Source organism: Plectropomus leopardus, chromosome 19 (genome assembly GCF_026936395.1).
Source record: "Plectropomus leopardus strain MGB_pleo_1.0 chromosome 19, ASM2693639v1, whole genome shotgun sequence".
Classification (NCBI taxonomy): Eukaryota; Metazoa; Chordata; class Actinopteri; order Perciformes; family Serranidae; genus Plectropomus; species Plectropomus leopardus.
In genome coordinates, this window is record NC_142194.1 from 12,620,951 (window position 1) to 12,642,295 (window position 21,345).

General features: G+C 39.2%; 2 protein-coding genes across 4 annotated transcripts in view; both read right to left on the bottom strand.

The window, feature by feature from the left end:
- The window catches only part of LOC121958367 (adenosine kinase-like), a 132,045-nt gene extending 126,200 nt beyond the window's left edge, over nucleotides 1–5,845 (bottom strand). Inside the window, exons 1-4 of one of the 3 annotated variants that reach the window (XM_042507256.2) lie at nucleotides 5,725–5,845; nucleotides 5,436–5,638; nucleotides 436–510; nucleotides 282–335 (exon numbers count right to left, since the gene is read on the bottom strand). In XM_042507256.2, coding sequence (XP_042363190.1) covers nucleotides 282–335; nucleotides 436–510; nucleotides 5,436–5,611 — 305 coding nt within the window. In that variant the 5' untranslated portion in view covers nucleotides 5,612–5,638; nucleotides 5,725–5,845. Of the gene's footprint in view, nucleotides 1–281; nucleotides 336–435; nucleotides 511–1,527; nucleotides 1,679–5,435; nucleotides 5,691–5,724 lie in introns of those variants that run through there. The other 2 variants (XM_042507255.2, XM_042507257.2) reach the window with 2 other exon arrangements.
- Nucleotides 5,846–7,101: 1,256 nt separating this feature from the next.
- The window catches only part of LOC121958663 (vinculin), a 36,563-nt gene continuing 22,319 nt past the window's right edge, over nucleotides 7,102–21,345 (bottom strand). Inside the window, exons 7-21 of the mRNA XM_042507745.2 lie at nucleotides 18,168–18,258; nucleotides 16,729–16,876; nucleotides 15,444–15,597; nucleotides 15,190–15,365; nucleotides 14,357–14,547; nucleotides 12,708–12,907; nucleotides 11,803–11,931; nucleotides 11,520–11,669; nucleotides 11,257–11,365; nucleotides 10,877–11,179; nucleotides 10,657–10,781; nucleotides 10,350–10,532; nucleotides 9,093–9,296; nucleotides 8,890–8,994; nucleotides 7,102–8,764 (exon numbers count right to left, since the gene is read on the bottom strand). Coding sequence (XP_042363679.1) covers nucleotides 8,618–8,764; nucleotides 8,890–8,994; nucleotides 9,093–9,296; nucleotides 10,350–10,532; nucleotides 10,657–10,781; nucleotides 10,877–11,179; nucleotides 11,257–11,365; nucleotides 11,520–11,669; nucleotides 11,803–11,931; nucleotides 12,708–12,907; nucleotides 14,357–14,547; nucleotides 15,190–15,365; nucleotides 15,444–15,597; nucleotides 16,729–16,876; nucleotides 18,168–18,258 — 2,415 coding nt within the window. The 3' untranslated portion in view covers nucleotides 7,102–8,617. The remainder of the gene's footprint in view (nucleotides 8,765–8,889; nucleotides 8,995–9,092; nucleotides 9,297–10,349; nucleotides 10,533–10,656; nucleotides 10,782–10,876; nucleotides 11,180–11,256; nucleotides 11,366–11,519; nucleotides 11,670–11,802; nucleotides 11,932–12,707; nucleotides 12,908–14,356; nucleotides 14,548–15,189; nucleotides 15,366–15,443; nucleotides 15,598–16,728; nucleotides 16,877–18,167; nucleotides 18,259–21,345) is intronic.

The window sequence follows — 21,345 nt, forward strand, 5'->3', positions numbered from 1 at the left end:
TAAAAATATCAATATAGTTTTACTATTTAGCCCAAAGCAGTAAAGTCAGAGAAAGTCTTGGTGTGGTTTGGCTCAAATTCAGTATGAGAAAAATGTGTGGGCGTGTCCAGTTCTGAGTCTCTCAGTTACAGAGGGCTGATTTATAACTTGGCTATTTTCAGCACAGCTCAGTGTCAAGAGTAGTAGGTATGAATGACCAGCGTATCCCTTATTTGGTTCCATGTAACTTCAACACTTTACACTAGTTAACCATGTGGTGTCCCAGTGGAGGTTTGACTCACAGCGCCTTGTGTTTGTCTTCAGCGAGGATCTGGTCGTTAAGCTTCAGTCCAAACCTTTAGGAAAGAAAAAAAAAACATATAATATCAGTGCCTTTTGGTCAGACAAGACACTGAAATATGACAATGGAGAAAAAAAACAGCTGTTTTGACTTACTTGTCAAGGAAATCTTTGTCCACCACAGCTGAAATGTCGAGCAAGGGATTTCCCATCCCAAAGAGTGTGTTTTCACTGTGGGGGGACAAAAACTTATTGTATTATGCTGACTCCCACTCGCCAGCTTTGGATGAACAGAGGACACAAACAATCTACTGTGACAGAAATCATCTGTTTCAGTTTTGTGACTTTAACCGCAAAACATTGTCTTAATTGCTTTTGTGCAGTTCATATTTTTGCTTCTACTCCTATACTAGTTGTTATACCTTTTATTTTATTTCTTCGTCCTTTTGTCACTATTTATCTGTAATTATTTCTGTCTGTGTGCTGCTACAAAACTTGTACTCCCCCTCTGAGGATCAATAAAGGTTTTATCTATCTTAACCCATCAGCATGATAAGAAAATATAGCGCCCGAAGCATATAAAATTGCAAACTAATGAGCATATAACAGACTAATCAGTGAGATTTTATAACTCTGAGATCAATTCTCAGCTTTCATTGAGAAACATAAAACTGCCCATGACAGACCCCCCCCACCCATTCATTTGGAGATTAGTCAAATGAAAAGCAGGCATTCAGCACACTGAAGAGATCAAAATAAAGGATTATTATTCCCTCTGAACAACTGATGTGCCAATGTTTTCATGTAGGCACATGTGCAGCTCGTGCGTCATTCATTCATGATGCATGCTTAGACTATGTGTTACAGCGGGAAAACTCTGTTCTGATAAATTGTTATTAATTAAGCCAGATGAAACCTTAGGCAATAGCATATCATAGTGGTCAAAGTCTACAGAGTATTCATAACAAGTAACCAAACTTTTATATAACACAAGACACAAACACACCGAATGTTAAGATCTCTTAGCTTATGCAGCAGTTTGAATCTCACATGATCTGCAAGAAAATCCTAACTTACAAAAACTTAATTCATCAGCCTAAAAGTCTGATATAATACAGTTTCTTTCATTGTTTTAAGTGGACCCACTGCAGGCTGGCATTGCTGTGAGCATATGTTTTATAAAGACAGTCAGACCGGCAGAACTGGTCCCTGTACAAGCACCAGAGGCTATTATTATTCAGATCCTACCTTGGAGTTGGCATTATGTCAGAAAACTCAGCAGCCTGACGTGATGATTAAATGGTCAACGGCTTCCTCCTCTCTGTCCAAGCAATGTGCTTTTTGACTACAGGAACTGCAGATGCACTTTGGTCAACACTGACTGGTTGGTGAAGCATGTGGGCGGGCCTTTGCGTCTTCTAGATATTTGATTGGCTACACTTGTTCCAATTATTGCAAAGCTTTCGATGCTGCGTTTACGACCAATGGGAAAAAGGGAGGACCATGAAGTAAACAATAATACAAGAATAAAGTAAAATAAATAAATAAATGAATTAATGTGCAATATTTTTAACCATTCAATATTTATTTGCATATGATTATATAACCCTTTGAGTGTCATACAACAAATATGAAGTTTTGCAGCTGTATAGAAGCATTATATAAACTAACAGCATCAAAAAAAAACTTTTGATTTTGAAGCTTTTCGATTTCTAAAATGTGCATTAAATTCAGTCCAAATAGGATCAGTTATTAGTTCAAATCGCTATGTATTTTAAATTTTGTCGGTGGGGCTGCACTTTTGTTTACATTGTGAGCTATATGAGAATAATTCAATAATTAGTTTTCACTATTATTTTGTTTATGCAAATCAACCTTCACAGTATAACACGACATATATAACTGTTGAGGTTCTGTGGTGTTCATTAAAATAAGTTAACAACTCGAAATTTAAAATGATCCAACTGGAACTTGTGGGAAATTTGGCCGTGTGTGGTTGTCGTTGTTATTAATTTGTAAGGAATTGTTCTTAGTCAGTAACGTTATTTATGCTTGTCTTGGAGTGATTTTATTGATGATTGTGTAAGCATTTATTGTGCTGAGATGTTGATAGTGTGATATCACCTGGTGACCTGCATCTATGCTATCTTTACAGCCGTAATGAATATTACGTGGTTTTGAGCTATCTCCTTTTTTGTTAGTGTAAAGGACATCATTTCATCATTCTCATAGGGTCAGATTAACTACATAAAGCAGTTAATGATGGCATTGTGGTGTTTGCTTATTAAAAGATTTAAAGTGTAAATAGGCCAACCAGTTATACAGGTCCAACAAGAGGGACTCTACTCCAATTCCTGCCTCCCTCCACGAGCATCCAATGGATTTAATTGCAATTCTTGTGACAATCTCTTGCAATACATGGCCTTTCCCCTGCTTAGATTACAAAACTTGTTTCTCCATACCACTCTGTCAGAGACCTGAGACGCTCTGAAAACGAGTTCAAGGTGAAGGACAAGAGTTATGGTGGCATGAATTTTTCCAACAAACACAAGGAGACGATGCAAATCGGCCTCTCTACATTAAATTCTAATAACATTAAGTACTGCACTGTGTTAGGCAAGCGTGCCAGTTAGTCATAACGGTGCATGCACAATAGCAGGATCCCGAATCTGAAGCGGCAACATTAAATTCAGCCATATTATTCATGGCTTTTCAATATCTAAAATATCTAAAATATGGTTTACGTGTGTGCTTATCCTACTGTTACATAAAACGGTCATTTTCTATGCCGATATATAACAACTCATTTGGCTGATAACAAATACCAACATCGAATCATCCTCTTTTTTTCCCCAACCTAATTTTAGTGATCATCAAGTCTCTTCTGTAGCATAATTATGCACACTCTTATCGTGATGGCCCACCTGCAGATGGAGACTTAAAATACAATGCTTTTCTGCGTATGTAATATCCATTGATTGTGCAAAAGTAAGAAAAATACTTTAACTTAGGGTTGATGTTTTGTACATGTTTACAAATATGTTTGTCATGTTGGCAGAAATCAGCGTGTTGGCTGAGATTTCATTTTAAAGCCAAAATCTGCAAATACTGATGACGTGCCACTATTATCATGCATCTTAACTGTTTCCTTCCTTCTTATGAATTTCTGAAGCATTACATTGTTTTGCAAAAAGGCTATTAAGACACTTGATATCTGTATGTCTTACAATGTCTTTGTTTGATGTGATATACCCCTGGCTCTTTGTTATTGTTCTCTTTGTATACTCTTCATTGTATACTGGATCTTTGTAACACTGCGTAAATAAAGAATCTAGAAAAAAAAGACAATTATGGTGAAGGGGTTAAGTTTCCTCAAGACACGTACGACACATTGTTAACTTAACATTACCCAACATGTCAACAAGACACTCCCTGCCTGCCAGCACTGTAAATGTAATCAGATGGTATGCTGATGACTGTTCTTCATTATGGATAATTAGACACAGGAAACTGACAAAAAACTAAAATACAGGGCTGATGTTTAAATTAAAAGAACCAGGCTACATTTTTAATGGCTATTCTTTATACTCCAATATATATTTGGCTAAATTTTACTGTTTGGTAAATGAAAAAAACATTGAATAAGGACAAAATCCTTAAACTTTAAGACAGGGATATTTAACTTGCTTTGCTTGGGGGCCAATTTTGCAAATGACAGGGGGGCAGGGTCCAGTCACAGCAGCCCAACACATGTTTCTAGGATTTTGGGGTATTTCCAAGATTGTAAGACATTTCTTGATTTTTAACACATTTCAAGGATTTTAGAACATTTCCTGCATTTTAGGAGTTTTCTTGGATTTTAGGTCATTTCTAGGATTTTAGGATTTTTCTTGATTTTTTTTTTAGGGTTTTAGCACACTTTGGGGATTTCCTGACATTTCTAGAATGTCAGGACATTTCTAAGATTTTAGGACGCTTCAAAGACTTTTTGGACTTTTCTAGGATTTAGGACATTTCTTTGTCTGTCAAAGCACTTCATAAACTGTTGTTTTTAAAGGTTTTATATAAAAGAAGTTATTATTATTATCATTTCTAGGATATTAGGACGTTTCTAAGATTTTAGGACATTTCTTTGTCTGCCAAAGCACTTTATAAACTTCTGTTTTAAAAGGTGCTTTATAAATGAAGTTATTATTATCATCACTTCTAGGATATTAGGACGTTTCTAGGATTTTAGGACATTTCTTTGTCTGCCAAAACACTTTGTAAACTTCTGTTTTAAAAGGTGCTTTATAAATGAAGTTATTATTATCATCACTTCTAGGATATTAGGACGTTTCTAGGATTTTAGGACATTTCTTTGTCTGCCAAAACACTTTGTAAACTTCTGTTTTAAAAGGTGCTTTATAAATGAAGTTATTATTATCATCACTTCTAGGATATTGGGCGTTTCTAGGATTTTAGGACATTAGGAGCTTAGCCAGGACTTCTGTCAGCAGGTGCTGGGGATCCCCCTTACTTTTACTGATAAATAAGCTCTATTTTGATGCTGTTTTATGCACTCTGGCACCTTATGTACACTAAAAAAAACAAAAAAATTCCCAGTGGGAATCACTCTATTTTAATGTGAATCATAAATGGGTTGGGGTGCCACCCTGCACCCTAAAGGGAGCCAGATTTGACCGTGAATTGATTATTACTGCTTTTAAGACGACAGCATCACTGATTAACTTCTTAGCTAAAGTTCAAGTGTCTCGCACCTTGTCAAATCCTCTCATCAGTTTAACCTCGCTACTAAAAACAACACATCTCCACTGTTGCAACACCAACATGACAATTTTCCCGCATTATTTTTGTCAACACGTTGGTTAAAGCTACGATTGTTGTCCCTACATCATGTGACGAGCACCCTCTCCAGCTAGCTGCTGTTAGCATCGCTATAACTGAACAATACGTGTGTAAATGCTAACAGCTGATTCACCTGCACACCGGAGTTGATGTAACGTTCAAAGGTCCAAACTGTTTTTCAGCCTGCACCTCCTGCTGACAGCTCACCACAACACCACAGCCGCTAGCATGCATTAACAGCTAGCTGCAGCGGGCTAACTGTGCAGAGCATCCCCCGTCAGATAATACAAACATTATCAGTTTATTACCTCAACGCGATCTTCCTCCCCGTCGACATGTTTTTGTTCTTCCACTGATATTTTCTTTTAATCAGTATCGGCTGTGTTGACGCCGCGGAGTCCGGGGAGCTGCTCACTGCCGGGGGAAGACTATAGAGGCTGCAGCTTCCTTCTTCCCCACAGATGATAATGAAGAAATTGCTCATTCAACAGCATGCAACCTAGAGAGAAAACTGTTTATGTTCAGAAAAAAGGACACTGTTAGCTGGTTATTGTATGTCGAGTTATCCCGGTCGAGCCAAATGTGCATTTGACTCACATAAAGAGGCGAAAGAGATATAGTTATCTCACGTTATCGCGGTGTTTTCCCTTTCACCTGTTTCACCAGGATTGAGTTCAACTTCTGTCTGCACGTTTCACACAGGAGACAAATCATGGTCCTACTTAGTGTAGCAGACTGCTGAGTAAAAGATAAAAGATAAATTAGGCTACCATAGTACTTTACGTTGTAGTAATAATAATAAGTTGTAAGGCGAATAATGATGATGATAAGATAATAATAACAATAACAGTAGTATTTTTTCATAGGATAGTGTGCTGTTTATGGGATAGTGGTGCATTGACCCTTAAAAACCTGTGCAAATTGGCTTGATTTCTTTAAAAATCATGGGAGAGCGACAAGCAGCTTACCCCCCAAAATAGCCCAAATGTCAGCAAGAAATTAGTAAAAACTAGAAAGAAAATTACTGGAAAATAAGCATAAAAAAAGTAAAGGAATATGTTTGCTCAAGTTGCAGAAGTTTAAATTCTACTGGAAAAACCCTAAAAGCAGTACAAGAAAATTGATGTAAATACTTGGAGACTGTACTTTATTTGGCAGACATTTGAGTTGTTGGGTTTTTTTTTTTTTTGGTATCATGACCGCCCCTGGAGCTACAATTATTTTTCATTAAGCCTCCCTAAGTAACAGGGAAAATATACGACCCCTCCTTAACCATAAATAACCATATCTCACAGTTCCTGGCTATGATACATGTCATGCTTTTGGAGATTTTTAAGGTAAACATGCATTTAAAACCCATATGTGGGTTTAAGGGTTCTCCGGGTATTTAAAATAAAAAACAAAATACAACAACTTAAAGCCGAATGTCCTTCTCCTAAGATAAAATAAAAAAAAAACATAACTCTCTAGTGCTTAAAAAAATATTTGACGTGCCTTCCCTTTTTTCTACTATCCTCGTCCCCCACATAAATAACAAACATTTTTTTTAAAGAGATTTATATATTAAAATATTTTATAGTAGGCTAAAAAGACATGTTAAGCACCAGTGACACTTTAAAAAGTGGACTACCAAAACAGACCACAGATCTTCAAGGTCTCAAACTGTCCTATATTCATTATCAATTAACCAACTGACAATGAGTTCCTCAGATGTCTGATTTTTTAAGTTTTGACTATTTGGAATAAAGGTCTATTAATCTACCTGAGCCCAGAAAGAGAACCCAAGCTTAATGTGCACAGTTCAAAACAAGCTGAATGATGATGTAGACTGATCAGATAGCTGACTCATCAATACCTGCAGGCCGATCCAGGTGAGGCAGTAAAAGAAAAACTTCAACATACTCACAATACAGGCATTAGTGAGTATATACTGTGTGAGAAGAGCAGAAATTATAGAGCAAACACACCTCAAAGTGCTATAAAATGCTTTATTACAAAATTGTGAACAATGCCTCAGCAAAATGTTGTTCAGGCCCATTTAAACCCAACCGAGTTGCATAATTTTGATATCTTTAAAAAAAAAAAAAAAACTTTCTCAGGGTTTGCATAGAGCATAATTTGACATGAAGTAACAGTCATGAAGCGGGTGTAACTTTATGAAAGAATCATGTACAACAACTGTTTCGAACGAACCATACCTTGTACAAATGATACAAAACATCTGTAAAGCAAAACTGTATCAATTGCAAATAAAGTTTCTCTCACAAGGCACATCAGTTGGTATTAGATACTTAAAAAGACATTCACACCGACGGTCTTCAGACATTTCAAAATATCAACTACAGTTGCCACATTTAGTGGCCAGTTATGTTTAGTGTATCAAGACATATTGAGACAAAAGTGATAAAATGATGATTTCACCAGCTGCAGATGACACTGTGCTTCATCTCTAAACTCATTCCCTTGACTACCTAGGAGAAGTGTGCAATTCATATATCACAAAAAAATGATTGTACACGACAAGACAACATGAGACGTAGAACTGTGTGCAGTGTTTAAAAGAAGAAGAAGAAGAAACAGGAGGCGAGACGAGCCTCTCTGAACGAAGCTTTGTTAGCTTGTTGTGAAAATCAGGGTAAGAATTTTTGGCTATTAGGCCTCAAAGTGTAGCACAAGCCTGTTTCTTACATATAATCTCGATGCAACATGTGAAACATTAAACATATCTAGAAAGAGTTTAATGCCAGCATTTTGCAGAAATTTAAGTTACGCTTTTAAGTAACAAAATCTGTTTTTCTTACCAAAAAAGACAACTATACTTTCAAAGTTCATGGCAGAACATCTTTGGCAGAACTCTTAAGAAAATAAAGGACGCTACAGTTGCATTAATACAATAATAAACAGTGTTTTGCTTTCACTTGTGATCATACAGAATAGTGTAAACGGGCATAATACCACTGAATATAATTTGCGTGTGCTGAGCTTCAGCCTATACTGTACTTGCAACAGCTCCTTGGGTTCCTGTGCTTATCCTAGCAAAGGCGAATGAATGATAATAAAATTATCAGTACAAAGATAAAAAAATGTCTCAAGAAAATCTAGTTATTTCAATTTTACTTAAGGTCTGTGTCTAGAAGAGGCCCAAAACAACTTTGCATTATATGTAATCCAACCTCTAATCAAAACATATAGTATATACTCCTCCAAAATAAGCTTTAAAACTTTTTTTTTTTTACACACTTTTAGGGAAAAAAAAAAGGACATCCCGAGATAGAATCTACCCCATAACTCGCACTGATAGTCCCATCGTTTACATTCTACCAGAACAGCAACTGTTACAGACAGGATACGGGACTAATAGAAGCTTTACCCTTATTAGTGTGACGGGCATTGACATTATAGCTCTGATAAAGTAAATATGTGTCCATTCAATGTCCTTCTGGACAGCTGGATGGAACCAGCATCAGGCAGAGGAACAGTGGTCCTCCTCTTACTGGTACCAGGGGGTCTTTCTGACCCAGTGGAGGGTGAAACCTGCATCTGTCCGGATCTTAATGGAAGCTGCCTCGGCCTCTCTGACTGTCTCCTTCACAGACTGCATCAGGTTCTGAGCGTTGTGGACCAACATCTCAGTGGCCTGCAGAAGAAGAAACGAAGAGATGCAGTGATGACGGACGGTGAAATAATGTTTTTTCAAACGCTGTTATAGGGAAGATTCACAATGTGAATCTTGTAAGCACTCACGGTAAAGACTGCACTCACCTGCTCCGACTCCTCTTCACTGATGTTGGTACGACCCAACATAGTGGCCTTGACTGTGGACAGGATTTTGAGCTGAGTGCTAATGGTGGGAATACGCTCGCACACCTACAACGAGGTCCGAAAGTCAGGCAAGGTCATACAAAACAAATATTTATTCTTTCCACAGTAAAAATCCACCCTCCGATGAAGGCAACTGAACTGACCTGGAGCAGGTTGGTCCTGATACGCTTGTCAGTGCACTGCTTGGCCACCTCCTTGGCCAGCCGTGTGACCTCATCAGAAGCCTTAGCGATGTCCTTGGCGCACTGGATGAGGGCACGCTTGTTTCCGCTGCCCCCGCGCACCAGACGGGACATCTCAGCCATGAGCAAAGCCATTCGTTTGGCAGCACCAATGATGTCATTTCCCTATGAGGGACGATAGGAACATAAGCTGTATTCAAAACTGCCTACTTAATCACCTCTACCGCACCTACTGTATCCAACAGTTCAAAGTACTGCAACAGCCACAACAACTCATATTTTCTTCTTTTAATCTTGTGTAAGTAGAATAATTCACTGTTATAAATTTACAACTACATTTCCTATACTAACCATAACAAAGCCAGAGCGGTACAACGAAAACACCAAGCAGAGGCAAATTGCTGCCTTTGGCCATGTCCAATGTCTGAATTAAACACATGAACACGCCTCATAGCAACAGAAAATTTAAATTATTGTATGAGCCCCACTTTGCCCCTACTTGGTGTTTTTGACATCAAGCCTATAAAGCTAACTTCTGACATCACAGTGACGACAATTTAAACGTTAGTGAGCTGTCAATAAAAAAACAACACTACATACATAACTTAAATCTAATGTTAAGTTCTAATTTTTGTTCATAGGTACAGAGAAAAACACAGAAGCAGTTATCTGCCAGCAAACTGCCGCTATGCAGTAGCAGCATAGACAGATTGTGAGACATTGGGGCCCTGAGCACAGATTTACAAAAGGCTGCACCACCTCTCCTACATAGGATCTAAGCGCACAGACTTTGTGGTCATGTTACCTTTTTGTTGTTGTTGTTGTTGTTGTTTTGTGTCTCTATGTAGCTGTTATATATCTTTTTAGTTTTTTGTCCTTTAAAGGTAATTTTGTGTCTGTTTTTGCTTTCAGGAATTCGTCCATGAGTAGTAGTTGTTCACAATTAATGTTAGATGTGCTATCTATTTTACTACCAATTTCCAAAACCAGAAGCTGACTAAACCTGGACTTGCATACTGCAAAATACACTGATTTGAAAGTTTCACACTGCAATTTTTTGATACATGCAGTATGCAGTATGCAGTATGTACTGTATAGTATATACTGCAACTGCACACTGCGTATATTATTGTAAAATAAGCAATTTAGAATCCAGCTTTCTGAAATCCAAGGATTTCAGTGTAACTGTCCATGACTGTATTTACAGTGTTCACTTACTTTGCTGGACCATTTGCGGGCTTCATCGTGGAGCTGCCTGGCAGCCACCATCATGGGTTCATTCACCATATCACCAGTCTGCTCAGGGAACTCCTCATCTTTCTCTTCTGGGGGAGGAGGCCTGGGAGGAGGAACTTCACCCTCAGGAAGAGGAGGTTTGGGTGGTGCTGCCTCATCGTTAAGCTACAAGGACAAGTTAAAGTAATTATGGCTCGGCAGTTTAAAAACACAAGTTGTTCTGGACACTAAACGAAAGCAGCTTCAGAGGTTTTACCAAATTAAAAGTTGTGCTTATCTGAGGACTTACATAAAGCTGATCCAGTTCAGGAGGAGGTGGTGGGAAGTCTGGCTCCTGGGGCTGGAAGGCCTCCCTGACCTTTGCCACAGCACCAAGAATCTTATAACCTGAGTCCAGAAAGCCTTTCTGAAGAGCTGTTTACAACAAAACAAACATGTTTATCACTGATCAGAGGGATCCACAAGCACAAAACACATAATCCTAAAACCTGTGAGCAAAATCAACATACTTGGATCCTGAATATTTCCGGCTACAGCTTTAGCATCCATCACCATAGGAGAAATGGTCTGGCTCAGTTCATCAGATGCAGCCTTCACCACCTCCCTGAATTTAGGATCCTCAGAGTTCTCCACCTCTCTCTTCGCCACCAGGAGGATACGGTTGGCTCTGCGGGCAATGCTGGTGGCGCCGGCGACCAGCATCTGGGGCTGGTGGTTGGCCATGGCCACACGGCACTTGTCCAGGTCCTTCTTGATGGCCTCCTCTGAGGCATCCAGTAAGGATTTGGTATCGATGGCCTCGTCCACCAAACCTTAACATTGATAGCATGTTAATATAGAGAATAACACTACGGGGATGAAATAGGGGTCATGTTTAATGGCACTTCACCTGTCATTTTCTCCACATTGTCAATCCATTGATTCTTCATGGTTTCAAAATGTTCATACGCAGCTTGGTTGCCAGGGTTTCTCAGCAGAATACGAGCTGCAGATACCACCTAAAAAACAGTCCGAGTTGTTAATTGTCAGTCCAACTACAACAGCTAAAGACTTGGCTCAAGAAGCGGAAAACACTTAAGCTCTGCGACTGTTTATGCTGAGTGGAGGGCAGACACAAACGGAAACAGATATAAACACTAAACCGTTACATACTTGTGGTGTTAAGTCTCTTGTTGACTTGACGGCAGCCTGGATTCCCTCCACTGTGCTCTTGTTGGCAGTGCCGACAGCAGCAGCCTTCTCTGCTGTGGTGCCAAGCTTATTGGCGTGGTTCTCAAAGTTGGCAGCCCTTTCATCAAAGACCTACACATGATCAAATAAAACAATTATTTAAACGGGATGTTAGAAATAAGTCAACACCCTGCCAATAAATGAAACTGGAGGAGGTTGATTGCAGCGAGATCACAGTAAGGAGAAGCGTGACTATACCGCTGACCTCATCTCTGTTGGGGGCGTCCAGTGGGGCGGTGGCAGCCACTGCCAGTAATTTGATGGGGGTGGTGGTGTCGCTGAAGATGTCTGACACCTCCTGAGTCATTGCCTCTTGCATCTTTCCTTTCAGGTCCTGGAAGGAGGAAAAAACAGATGTTACAACCAGTCAAGGCACTCACAGCAGCTCACAAAGATTACAGATACACATGTTTTATCAAGATTGCTTTGCTGAGCTTGTAGATTAAAAACTTCTTAATGACCCTGATGAATTCGAAGTGAAGTGCTGTATGAAAGCAGAATTGTGCGGTTTTACTTTCTGATTGTTGGAGATTTTGTACTTTTAGAGCTAATATTATATTTTATATTTAATCTGATGGCTGTTGTTGCTTCTTATCTTGCAGATTTAGAGTTTAGATATAGCCCTTTACAAAATTACGACTTCTGGGAAACCATGAAAAACTTTTTACATAATGACATTATTTTAAAAGTTTTTAAAATTTTTTAGCCTAAAGCATGTAATCTTTTGACTCATCTGAAATAATGAAAAGCCCAAAATTGTAGATGTGAGTTTTTCATAATTTCTCACATCTTAATTAGGGCATTACTTCCAATTTTGGAAAATTTCAACACTGAAAAATGGCATTTTGAGACATTTTAGCTGCTAAAAGAGTATGTTCTTCATTTGACCAGTGAAGAATGTACACACGAGAACATTGTACCACTAATGCTTGTTCACTTATACTTAATTTTGACAGTAGCACTTAAAGTAAAGTGCTGCACTTAAGATTTTTGTATTTCTTCTGTCACTGGTAACCAGCAGATGGGGTTGTTTCTCTGTCTCTGTGTGTAAATCCTGATCTTTCAATGAAGCTGCAGGTCTGAATGACTGCTGAGGGAGAGCCGTCTTACTTTCAAAGCTTCCTGAAGCTGCTGAGCAACAGCACGCGCCTGAGGGGAGTCCCCTTCCCCGCGGGCAGCAAGGTCAGCCAGCTGGGCCATGAGCTGCTCCACCTGCTCGCATTTACCCAGCAGCTCCTGCCTGTTCGGGCCTGGCAGAGCGTTGGCCAGCCTGCGGCCCTCTGCCACCAGCCCGCGGATGGCTGCCTGGCCTAAACACACAAAGACAAACATACACATGATGAGTCACAAAAAAAACAATATTTTGCTAATTAACATTCTGTCACTCTCTTTTGGTGCATCAACACAAAGGGCTTATAAACATGCCGCATCTTTTACTGCCTGGAAAATCTGAAGACAGGTGCTTGGTCACTTTTGTGCCAACTTACAAGCGCACAGAGGTAGGCTGCGCCTGACTTTGCCATGTGACCATAACCTACTTAACGGAAATCCCAAGTTTGGAGCTGATCTTCTTCTAGGAGTTGTTTTTTAAGTCTGAATTAAAATGTCAGTGAGTCAGACAGAAGAGCTCTGGATAGCCCTGCACTAAAATGTACAACTTTTCCTCCAAATTTGTATCTGCTGGCTGTGATTGGATGTTCCTCAGCTGATGACATGTCGTGCATGTTGCTGTGTCCAAAGTTGAACTTTGTTTAACTCTGAGTGCAGCCATCACACCCTGAAAAACAGGCACACGGGACAGCACCTCTCTCACTTTAGCGTGTACCTTCTGCGCATCTACTTTATCAAAACTAGATCTGAGGGCGCAAAAACACGGCATGTGTCGTGGCCCCTAACAAACCTGTGTGCTGAAGTGAACAAATCATCCACTGTTTCTGGATTGTTTTGTGTAAAATCAGGACATAAATATACTTTTGATATCTCTTCAAAATTGTTAAAAAATGAATTTCAAAAATTCTTATTATGAAATTTTATAATTTTGAACTTTCTTCATTATTTAACCAATCTTCTATAAGATAACAAGATAAAATTGTGAAAAAAAATCACAATTCCCACAATGAATGATTTTCAAACAGCTTGTTTTGTGCACCCAATAGCCCGAGTACCAAAACATATTCAATTCATAATGACACAAAAAAGAAAGAGGCAAATCCTCACACTTGAGAAGCGTAAACCAGAGAATGCTTATATATTTCACTGGATAAATGGTCTAATGTAATACAAAAATGAAAATTGTCAATTGTTTCAGCACTAGTGTGCTTTTTAAGGCCAGAAATAAACTTGGCACCCTCCTGCAAAAAGCAGCCCACTGCATGCTGGGTTGTTTTGGTATTTTACTGAGTGCTTGTATCAACACTAGAAGAAAAAAGCCATGCTCTCTGTATTATTCCATGTTGTTCCTTTGAGGTATGCCTTTAATCCATCATATTACATGAACCAATCCCTCATAGAGCAGCCAGCCTACACCTCTACTATAAACATATACAACGATGTCCAGGTTTGAGATGAGACAAGCCAAAACCAAAGAAGAAATAACAGTGTTGGGAGAGCGTTGTGGAATGTCGAGTACTGTAAAAAGCGAGATGTACACAAAGTGTCTGGTCTGCATTTCGACCACAGGAGCAGTGGAAGGAATGTGACGGAGTGTGAGAGAGAGATAGAGAGATGTGGAAGCTGGGGAGGGTGAGAGCCAGACTAACCCACGCCGTTGTCATCCATGGTGGGATTGTCAATCCAGCGCTGTGCCTGCTCAATCTTTCCCTCCAAGTGAACAGCTGCCTTTGCTGGCCTGCTGTTGGCCACCGCTTTGTTGGTTTTGGACTGCAGGTTTTGCAGAGCTGTAGCGATCTGTTTAGCCAAAGCTCTGGCCTCAGGAGTGTCACCTTTACCCCTATAAGGAAATAAAAACAGCAATAAAGGGTCTGAGGAGGTGTTTTATCATAAAGATATGGCTGAAATGTGGTCTTTACATGGCCAGCTACAGTTAGAGTGCAAATAGCTTTCAGTCTATTTCACTAAGTGTGCTTTCACAGTGCCAGTTTAGTCCATATCTGGAGTAGTTCACTTAAAATGTGTTTCAATGAAGACTTCTGGTGCAGAACAAAAACCTATACTCTAGTCCGTTTGTAGAAATGGAATGAGAGCAGTCAAATTGTAGTACAAAAGCTGAACTCCCACAGGAAAAAGAGAATCATTACAAGGAAAACGGAAGAGATAAAATACCTCAATGATCCAATGGGGATTAACGAACTTTCAAGTCCAAGTTTATAAACATTACTTAACAATGATTACGTACAATGGTTATCTGTTATATTCAAATTGAATATGTTGTGGCTATCTTAATATTCATATTTGAATGTATTTCTTTAAGTTTTTTGTAGTAAATATTGACTAGGCATTAAAAGTCAGGCTAAGAGAAAAAAATAAATACATTAAAAAAAAGATATTTACTGCATTGTTTATTTATTGCAGTGTTTAGTTTATAATAATTATGTATAAAATGATGCAATATTTCCAGCAGTCAGGAACTTACTGTCTTCTGAGATCAGACAGCTTGGCAGTCATTGCAGCGATCTCTCCAATGGATCGCAAGATGTCTTCTCTTTCTTTGGGGTCCTCACACATGTCAGCGATCTTTTTGGCCTCAGTGAGCAGAGCCTTGATGTTCTCCTCTCCCTCTGGGCCGCCATTAGGGTCCGCCAGCCAGTTCTGCAGGGGCAGGTAACACACTTAAAACACCATCAAAATGCATTTCAAGGTTTGAAGCCAAACTGGTCAGTGACTCACCTGTGCGGCATCAATCCTCTTGGCGATGGCCTGCTTGGAGTTAGTCATGGCCTCCAGTTTACGAGCAGCATTTTCCACCTTCCCAGTTAGCACGTCAAGCCCCTGGGAGACCTGCTGTGCCTTCTGCATGGCGGCTGGGGACGCCCCCTGACCTCTGGGGTGGACAAAGAAAACATATGGATACCATAAACTGCAGCACCGCTACGGCTTTAAAGGCCACACATGCACACTTTTGTTTGTTTACCCAAAACCTTAAGCCTGCTGCTCCCCTTGTTTAAGAATAGCATTTCCTAACTTAATGCCTCTATTAGAAGTCAAGGCTCAGAGGCGTCGCTCAGTTTTCAGAGGAGTAGCTCAACCGGGGGTTAAAGTAGATTACGGATTAATACTAAACAGCTGCTTTTAATCGAGCGTGACTCAGACTCCCTGGTGACAATCAGATTTCATATCAGAGGGATATCACTTCCACTCTTACACACTATAATCCCCTCTAATGTGCTGTCTTACACTCCCTAACACTTTAAATACAGGAAAAGAAACTACTGTGTAAAATGAGCATTTATTAATAAAATATCTAATAAAAATGTGTTGACAGAATCAAACAGAACATAAAGATATATAATGAAATGACGACATGGACTACGTGTAATAGAGAACCCCAGTAATGAGCCCTAAAACCCAGAAATGAATTAGCATTGTAGCATCTCCGGCTCCTTCGTCTCAAAGTCAATGGGTTTTTTGAAAGGGTTTTTTTTAAGTCTTATATAAAGTCTGTGGTTAACACTTAAGAGACTTTCACATTTTGTTCTACAACATCAGACACATCAGTAAATGCTCCACTCGTGAATTTTTGAAGCCTTTATGTGTCTGACATAAGGCGTTTGCTAACAAGTGGTTAAATGACATTACAGAAAGTTTACGCCCAGCACAGTTTCACAGCCTAATAGCAGTGACAATCCAACCATAGTGTTGTTCCTTATAGCCTAGTATTAGATTTTTACATCTGGCAATTAAATTAAGGCTTCAAAAATCCTGAAAGTGGTGTTCATTGGTGATTAAGATTGTCTTGCTGAACAAAACATGTAAGTCTCATAAACGTTTGTTTACCACAGAGCTTATTCACTGCAATAATCCAACATCTAATGAAAAAATACCATAGACTTTTTGATGAGGGAACCAGGGCGATGTTTGCTTCAGGGTAAGAAAAATGTCATCCCTGGGGCACTTTATATAAGGGTAATTATCCCGCCATAGTTGTGACAAAGACACAAAAAGCAATGTCTACCTGGCTCTCATCTCAGACACCTGATCAGTCATCTGGCCCAGGGTCTTGGCTGTACCCAGGATATCTCTGCGCTCCTTCCCAGCACAAAGTTCTCCAACTTTTCCAGCTTCATCAAGGATCTGGCGGATGGCCTGCTCGCCTGCGTCCCCTAGGAACACAACAAAGTCAGACACATCAATAACCACTAGAAACAAATAAATTATCATCCTGAGGACCTGATAAGCATCAGAATTAATTGTTTACAGGGTAACTTCGATATTTTTTAGCCTGGACCCTATTTTCCCATGCTCTTGTGTCTAAGTGACTAATGGGAGCAACAATTTTTTAAATTTGTCCAGTATTAAGTGAGAGGGCTGCAGCTTTCAGCTGCAAATCAGGCTCCAATGTAATCAAGCTGGCAACTGTGAACCACCAATGTACGTCCTCTAAAAGTGTCTGTTCTTGTCACTGACATGCTCAGATTTTTATTTTAAGTGTCTGGCAACATTATGAAAAGGACCCTAGAGGGATAGACCTTTTTGTTGAAGACTACAATACAATTTGTTTAACCTGAAACAGCATCAAAAGCGCCATCAACAAACACACCAGACTCCGCTGAAATAAACAGCACAATATACAGAAATTGGGCCAGCATATTTTTACATCTAAGTGGGTGAATTAAGGGTTTCATTTCAAACAAAACAAAGCTGGTGATTGTTGGAACGGTGTAAAAGATGAACCAAGATGTGAGTTTGTGAGTTTTATTTTGCTTCTGCCAAATTTTAATGAAGTGTGTTTGACAATGGTAAAACTACTGTTTATTCAAACACAGTAAGGTGGGTTTGATGATGGGGAATTTGGGGTTGTTTCTGGTTAAACAAACTCTGTATCTCACTCTGTAACAAACACGTCGACCTTTGTGGAGGATTCTTTCAGCAATGTTGTCCGACACTTAGAATAACAATCTGATGCTCTCAGTGGCAAAAACAGTAACTTTGAGTAGACACAAAGAGCAAACTTTGTAAATGAATGCTAACTTTTGGACTCATCAGAATCAGCGGTTTCATCTTTAATGTGCCCGACGTTCCACTGCTCCAGTTGTGCCCAGAGTACACTCTGCGCTCCAAGAGTGTGATGCAGTGACTAACAGGATGCTTGTATATATTTTTACAGCGCTCATCATGAACGTCCAGCTCCGTCAGTCTATTTCTGGCAGAAGATATTTTGATCATGGCTGACCACAACAAAGAAATTAATGTGTGGGACACCCAGTGGTCTGAGTGGTTACATTGCACACCACTTTGCCACTTCCGGAGGCAGCTGTCTTGCTAAATGCCGGACTCATTTTTAAAAATTGTTGTCTCTATTAGTGAATTGGACAAAAAAACATGGGGAAATAGGGTCCAGGTTAAAAAAATCTGAAGTTACACCTCAAGATATAAGACATAGATGATTATTACCTGGTTGAGCGTTAGGATCTCTGAGCCAGTTCTTAGCCTGAGCCATCTTTGAGTCGATAAGCCCCAGAGCCCTCTTCATGGCCTCTGTGTCCTTTGGATTTGAAAGACAGAATAAATGAATAACTTAAAGGGAATCAATGCAGCCAAAGAAAACTAAAAAAAATGAGTCAATCAATGCCCTTAATCATTCCATGTATACATGTTCTCTTTACAAATCATGATGTGATTATTAGAGACACTGAAATCTCATTTTAGTAACTGTATTCCTATTAAGAAACAAGACATTCATAACACACTGAAACTGGGCTTGGAGTGTATTTTTACTCATGTACAGTTTTTTCTCTGAGTTACACGGTCAAGAAAACCTCCAGGCTCTCGTTATCATTCTCATCAAACCCAACTGTTTAGGTGTTCCAGTAATAGAAACACACAGCAGAGTCTATGTGCAGCATCGCTAACATCTGTCAAGCACAACCACATAGCGCATGCCGTTTCCGTCATCGTCAACAATGAGCGTGTCATGTTATGAAAGCCAAACGACTCTGCGTTGTATCTCAATCAGAGTGGATGGAAATACAACATTCTGTCCAACTGCGGCCGACTCGACAATGAGTCCACTCATTGCCGGAGTCTGTAAAACAAAGCGGAGTCTTGTAGGACATGGAGCAAAGCAGGAGACCCGAGTGGATGAATAAATGCTTTAGTTATCTGACTTTTCATGGTACAGAAATAGAGATACATAAAACACATTACTATTCTTCATGACATAGCTTACACCTTAAACACAGAGTTCCGCAAGAGTTTCAAGAACTAACCGGTGCGGCTTGTTTTAATAATATTCATGACAAAATCTGTCTGAGCCCTCACAATAATCCCTCTGTACAAATAAAAGAGAACAAGCATGTCTATTTATATAACTTGGTGTGTGGAGTAAGAGCTGAACAAGGGAGGGGACAAAACAGGAAGTAAAAAGGTGTGATCTGATTTCACCAGAGCTGGATGGGTGTATTAGTTTACTGTTAAAACTTGCTCTGTTAAAACTTGTTCTGTGTGTAACCACCTGTGTGTGTGAGTGGAAAAGCCAGTGAAGTAAAGTGAAAGATGGAAGGATATATGATCTCAAGTGCCAACACATTCATTACAGACTATAATCAAACACAGAACTGAATTACTCAAGACGAGGTGTGGTTCGTCGCATTAGTAATAGAGATTATGTAAAGTAAGAGTGCACATTTAGTGTTCATGGAAATAAGTTTTGTGAGCAGACAAGGCCATATCTCATGAATTAAAGCTCAAATTTAGTAGGGATGCACTGATTTTTAATTACTGGGCCAATGACGCTGTGTAAAATAGCAGTATGACCAATAGCTTATAATAATAATACATTTTACATCTTAAACCTGAACCGCCGTTTTTTGTTGTTTATTTTGTCCTTATTTATTTCCCCTTCTGTTATAAGAAAACAAAGATATTTTCATTTTTAAAAATAACTGTTTTAAAGTCTCAAATGTAATCATCCTAATTAGTGAAACTATCGTTAAAAAACCTTTTTTTCACATGAAAACTTTTTTAAATGACTACTTAAAAAACTTTTTTTTATTATATATTTAATAATTCCCTCTCTCAAATCTTTTTATATTTCTGTGAAAATGTCAACAAATTTCCCCTTCAAAAGATTTTATTTAGTAGTTTCTCGCCAAAAACTACATTTTTACAGATTTAATCTGAACATATAAGAATGTTACCTTTGTGTAATACCCATTTTTACTTAAGAGAGCTTAAATGTGTCACAATGGAACTTAATGCAACCTCTGTCCGCTGTTAGCTCTGGCCATCGGCTGCTAACAGCTAACGGGATCTAACTATCCTCCTGCCAATTTCATTACGGATTTGTTGTTCACAATGTAGTGTTATCAGGTAAAAAATTGGGTACTTTCCCTTACGCATCCATAGTGAGTTTACTGCATCCTTTTGTCTCAAAGGTGTTGTCTATTGTCTCCAGGACAACGTAAGTCTGGAGCCCCGCTTTCTCTAGTCTGTGCAAAAATGATGTGACAGAACAGAAAAACATCGGCCACTGCCATTGGTGAATGTCATCTTATTTGCCGATAGGCTGATGGCAGTAAACAAGGTGAATATGTGGCCAATAAATCTGTGCATCCCTAAGAATTTGACATTCATACATCAAAATCCATATCAGTTTTTCTATGTGCTCTCCTCCTAAGGCTGTTAAATGCATGTAGGGATCAGGAAAAAGCTGAGAGAATTCTTGTTAATGACACCCAAATCAATACTGCATGACTCAGGTCAATCAATAATGAGACAGGTTGAGGACATGCACATAGTGAGGTTTAAATGACATAGGAGGAGGACACACAGATGTTGATACAATGTCATGTTATGAAGTAAAACAAATCCAAAAAGAGGGAGATCAACATTTCAGCTATTCAACCTGCTCAAAACTTCTTCAATAACACCATTCCATTAGCAGTCCTATAAATTATAACTGCTGATTTACTCTATCGACATAACGTCAACAATTTAACCTCTAACTGCCTAGCTACTGATGAGCACACAACGGCACCACAAAGCACAAGACAGCACACACATCTGTCAGACATGCCGCTTCACAACCAAGGGGCGTGAGAGGTAAGTCTTACCTTCTACAGGGGGTGAAGGGAGAAAGAAACAATACAAAAGAAAGGGAGAACGACATAAATACAAATGTTGAACTGGAAATACCAACTGAGAACAACAAAAATAAAAGGAAAAAAAGTAGCACAGTAGAGAGCCATTGGAGAGTGACTGGACAGGAAAGAAGCAGAACATGCATAGGAGAAAAACACGAAAGAGCCCAAAAGATTTATGAGCTACATAAACACACAGAACGTTGAAGCGTTCCTACTTTAATTACTCACTTATATAGCTTAAAATATAGCAAAAGCATTTTTCACACCTGGCAACCTTTAAAATAAGGTCATCCCGATGACACAAAGTGCATGCCTTCTTAAAAAAAAGAAAAAAAAGAAAGAAAAATACAGCAAATGAGAATAACATCACTTCATTTTCTCTCCAGTCTGCATCCTTCTGCAAAAGACATTCTCGGAGTGTGTGAGAGCACAGTGGGTGGCAGACAAAATTTGCTCATACAAACACTGCCTCCAGCTGTGATCCATAA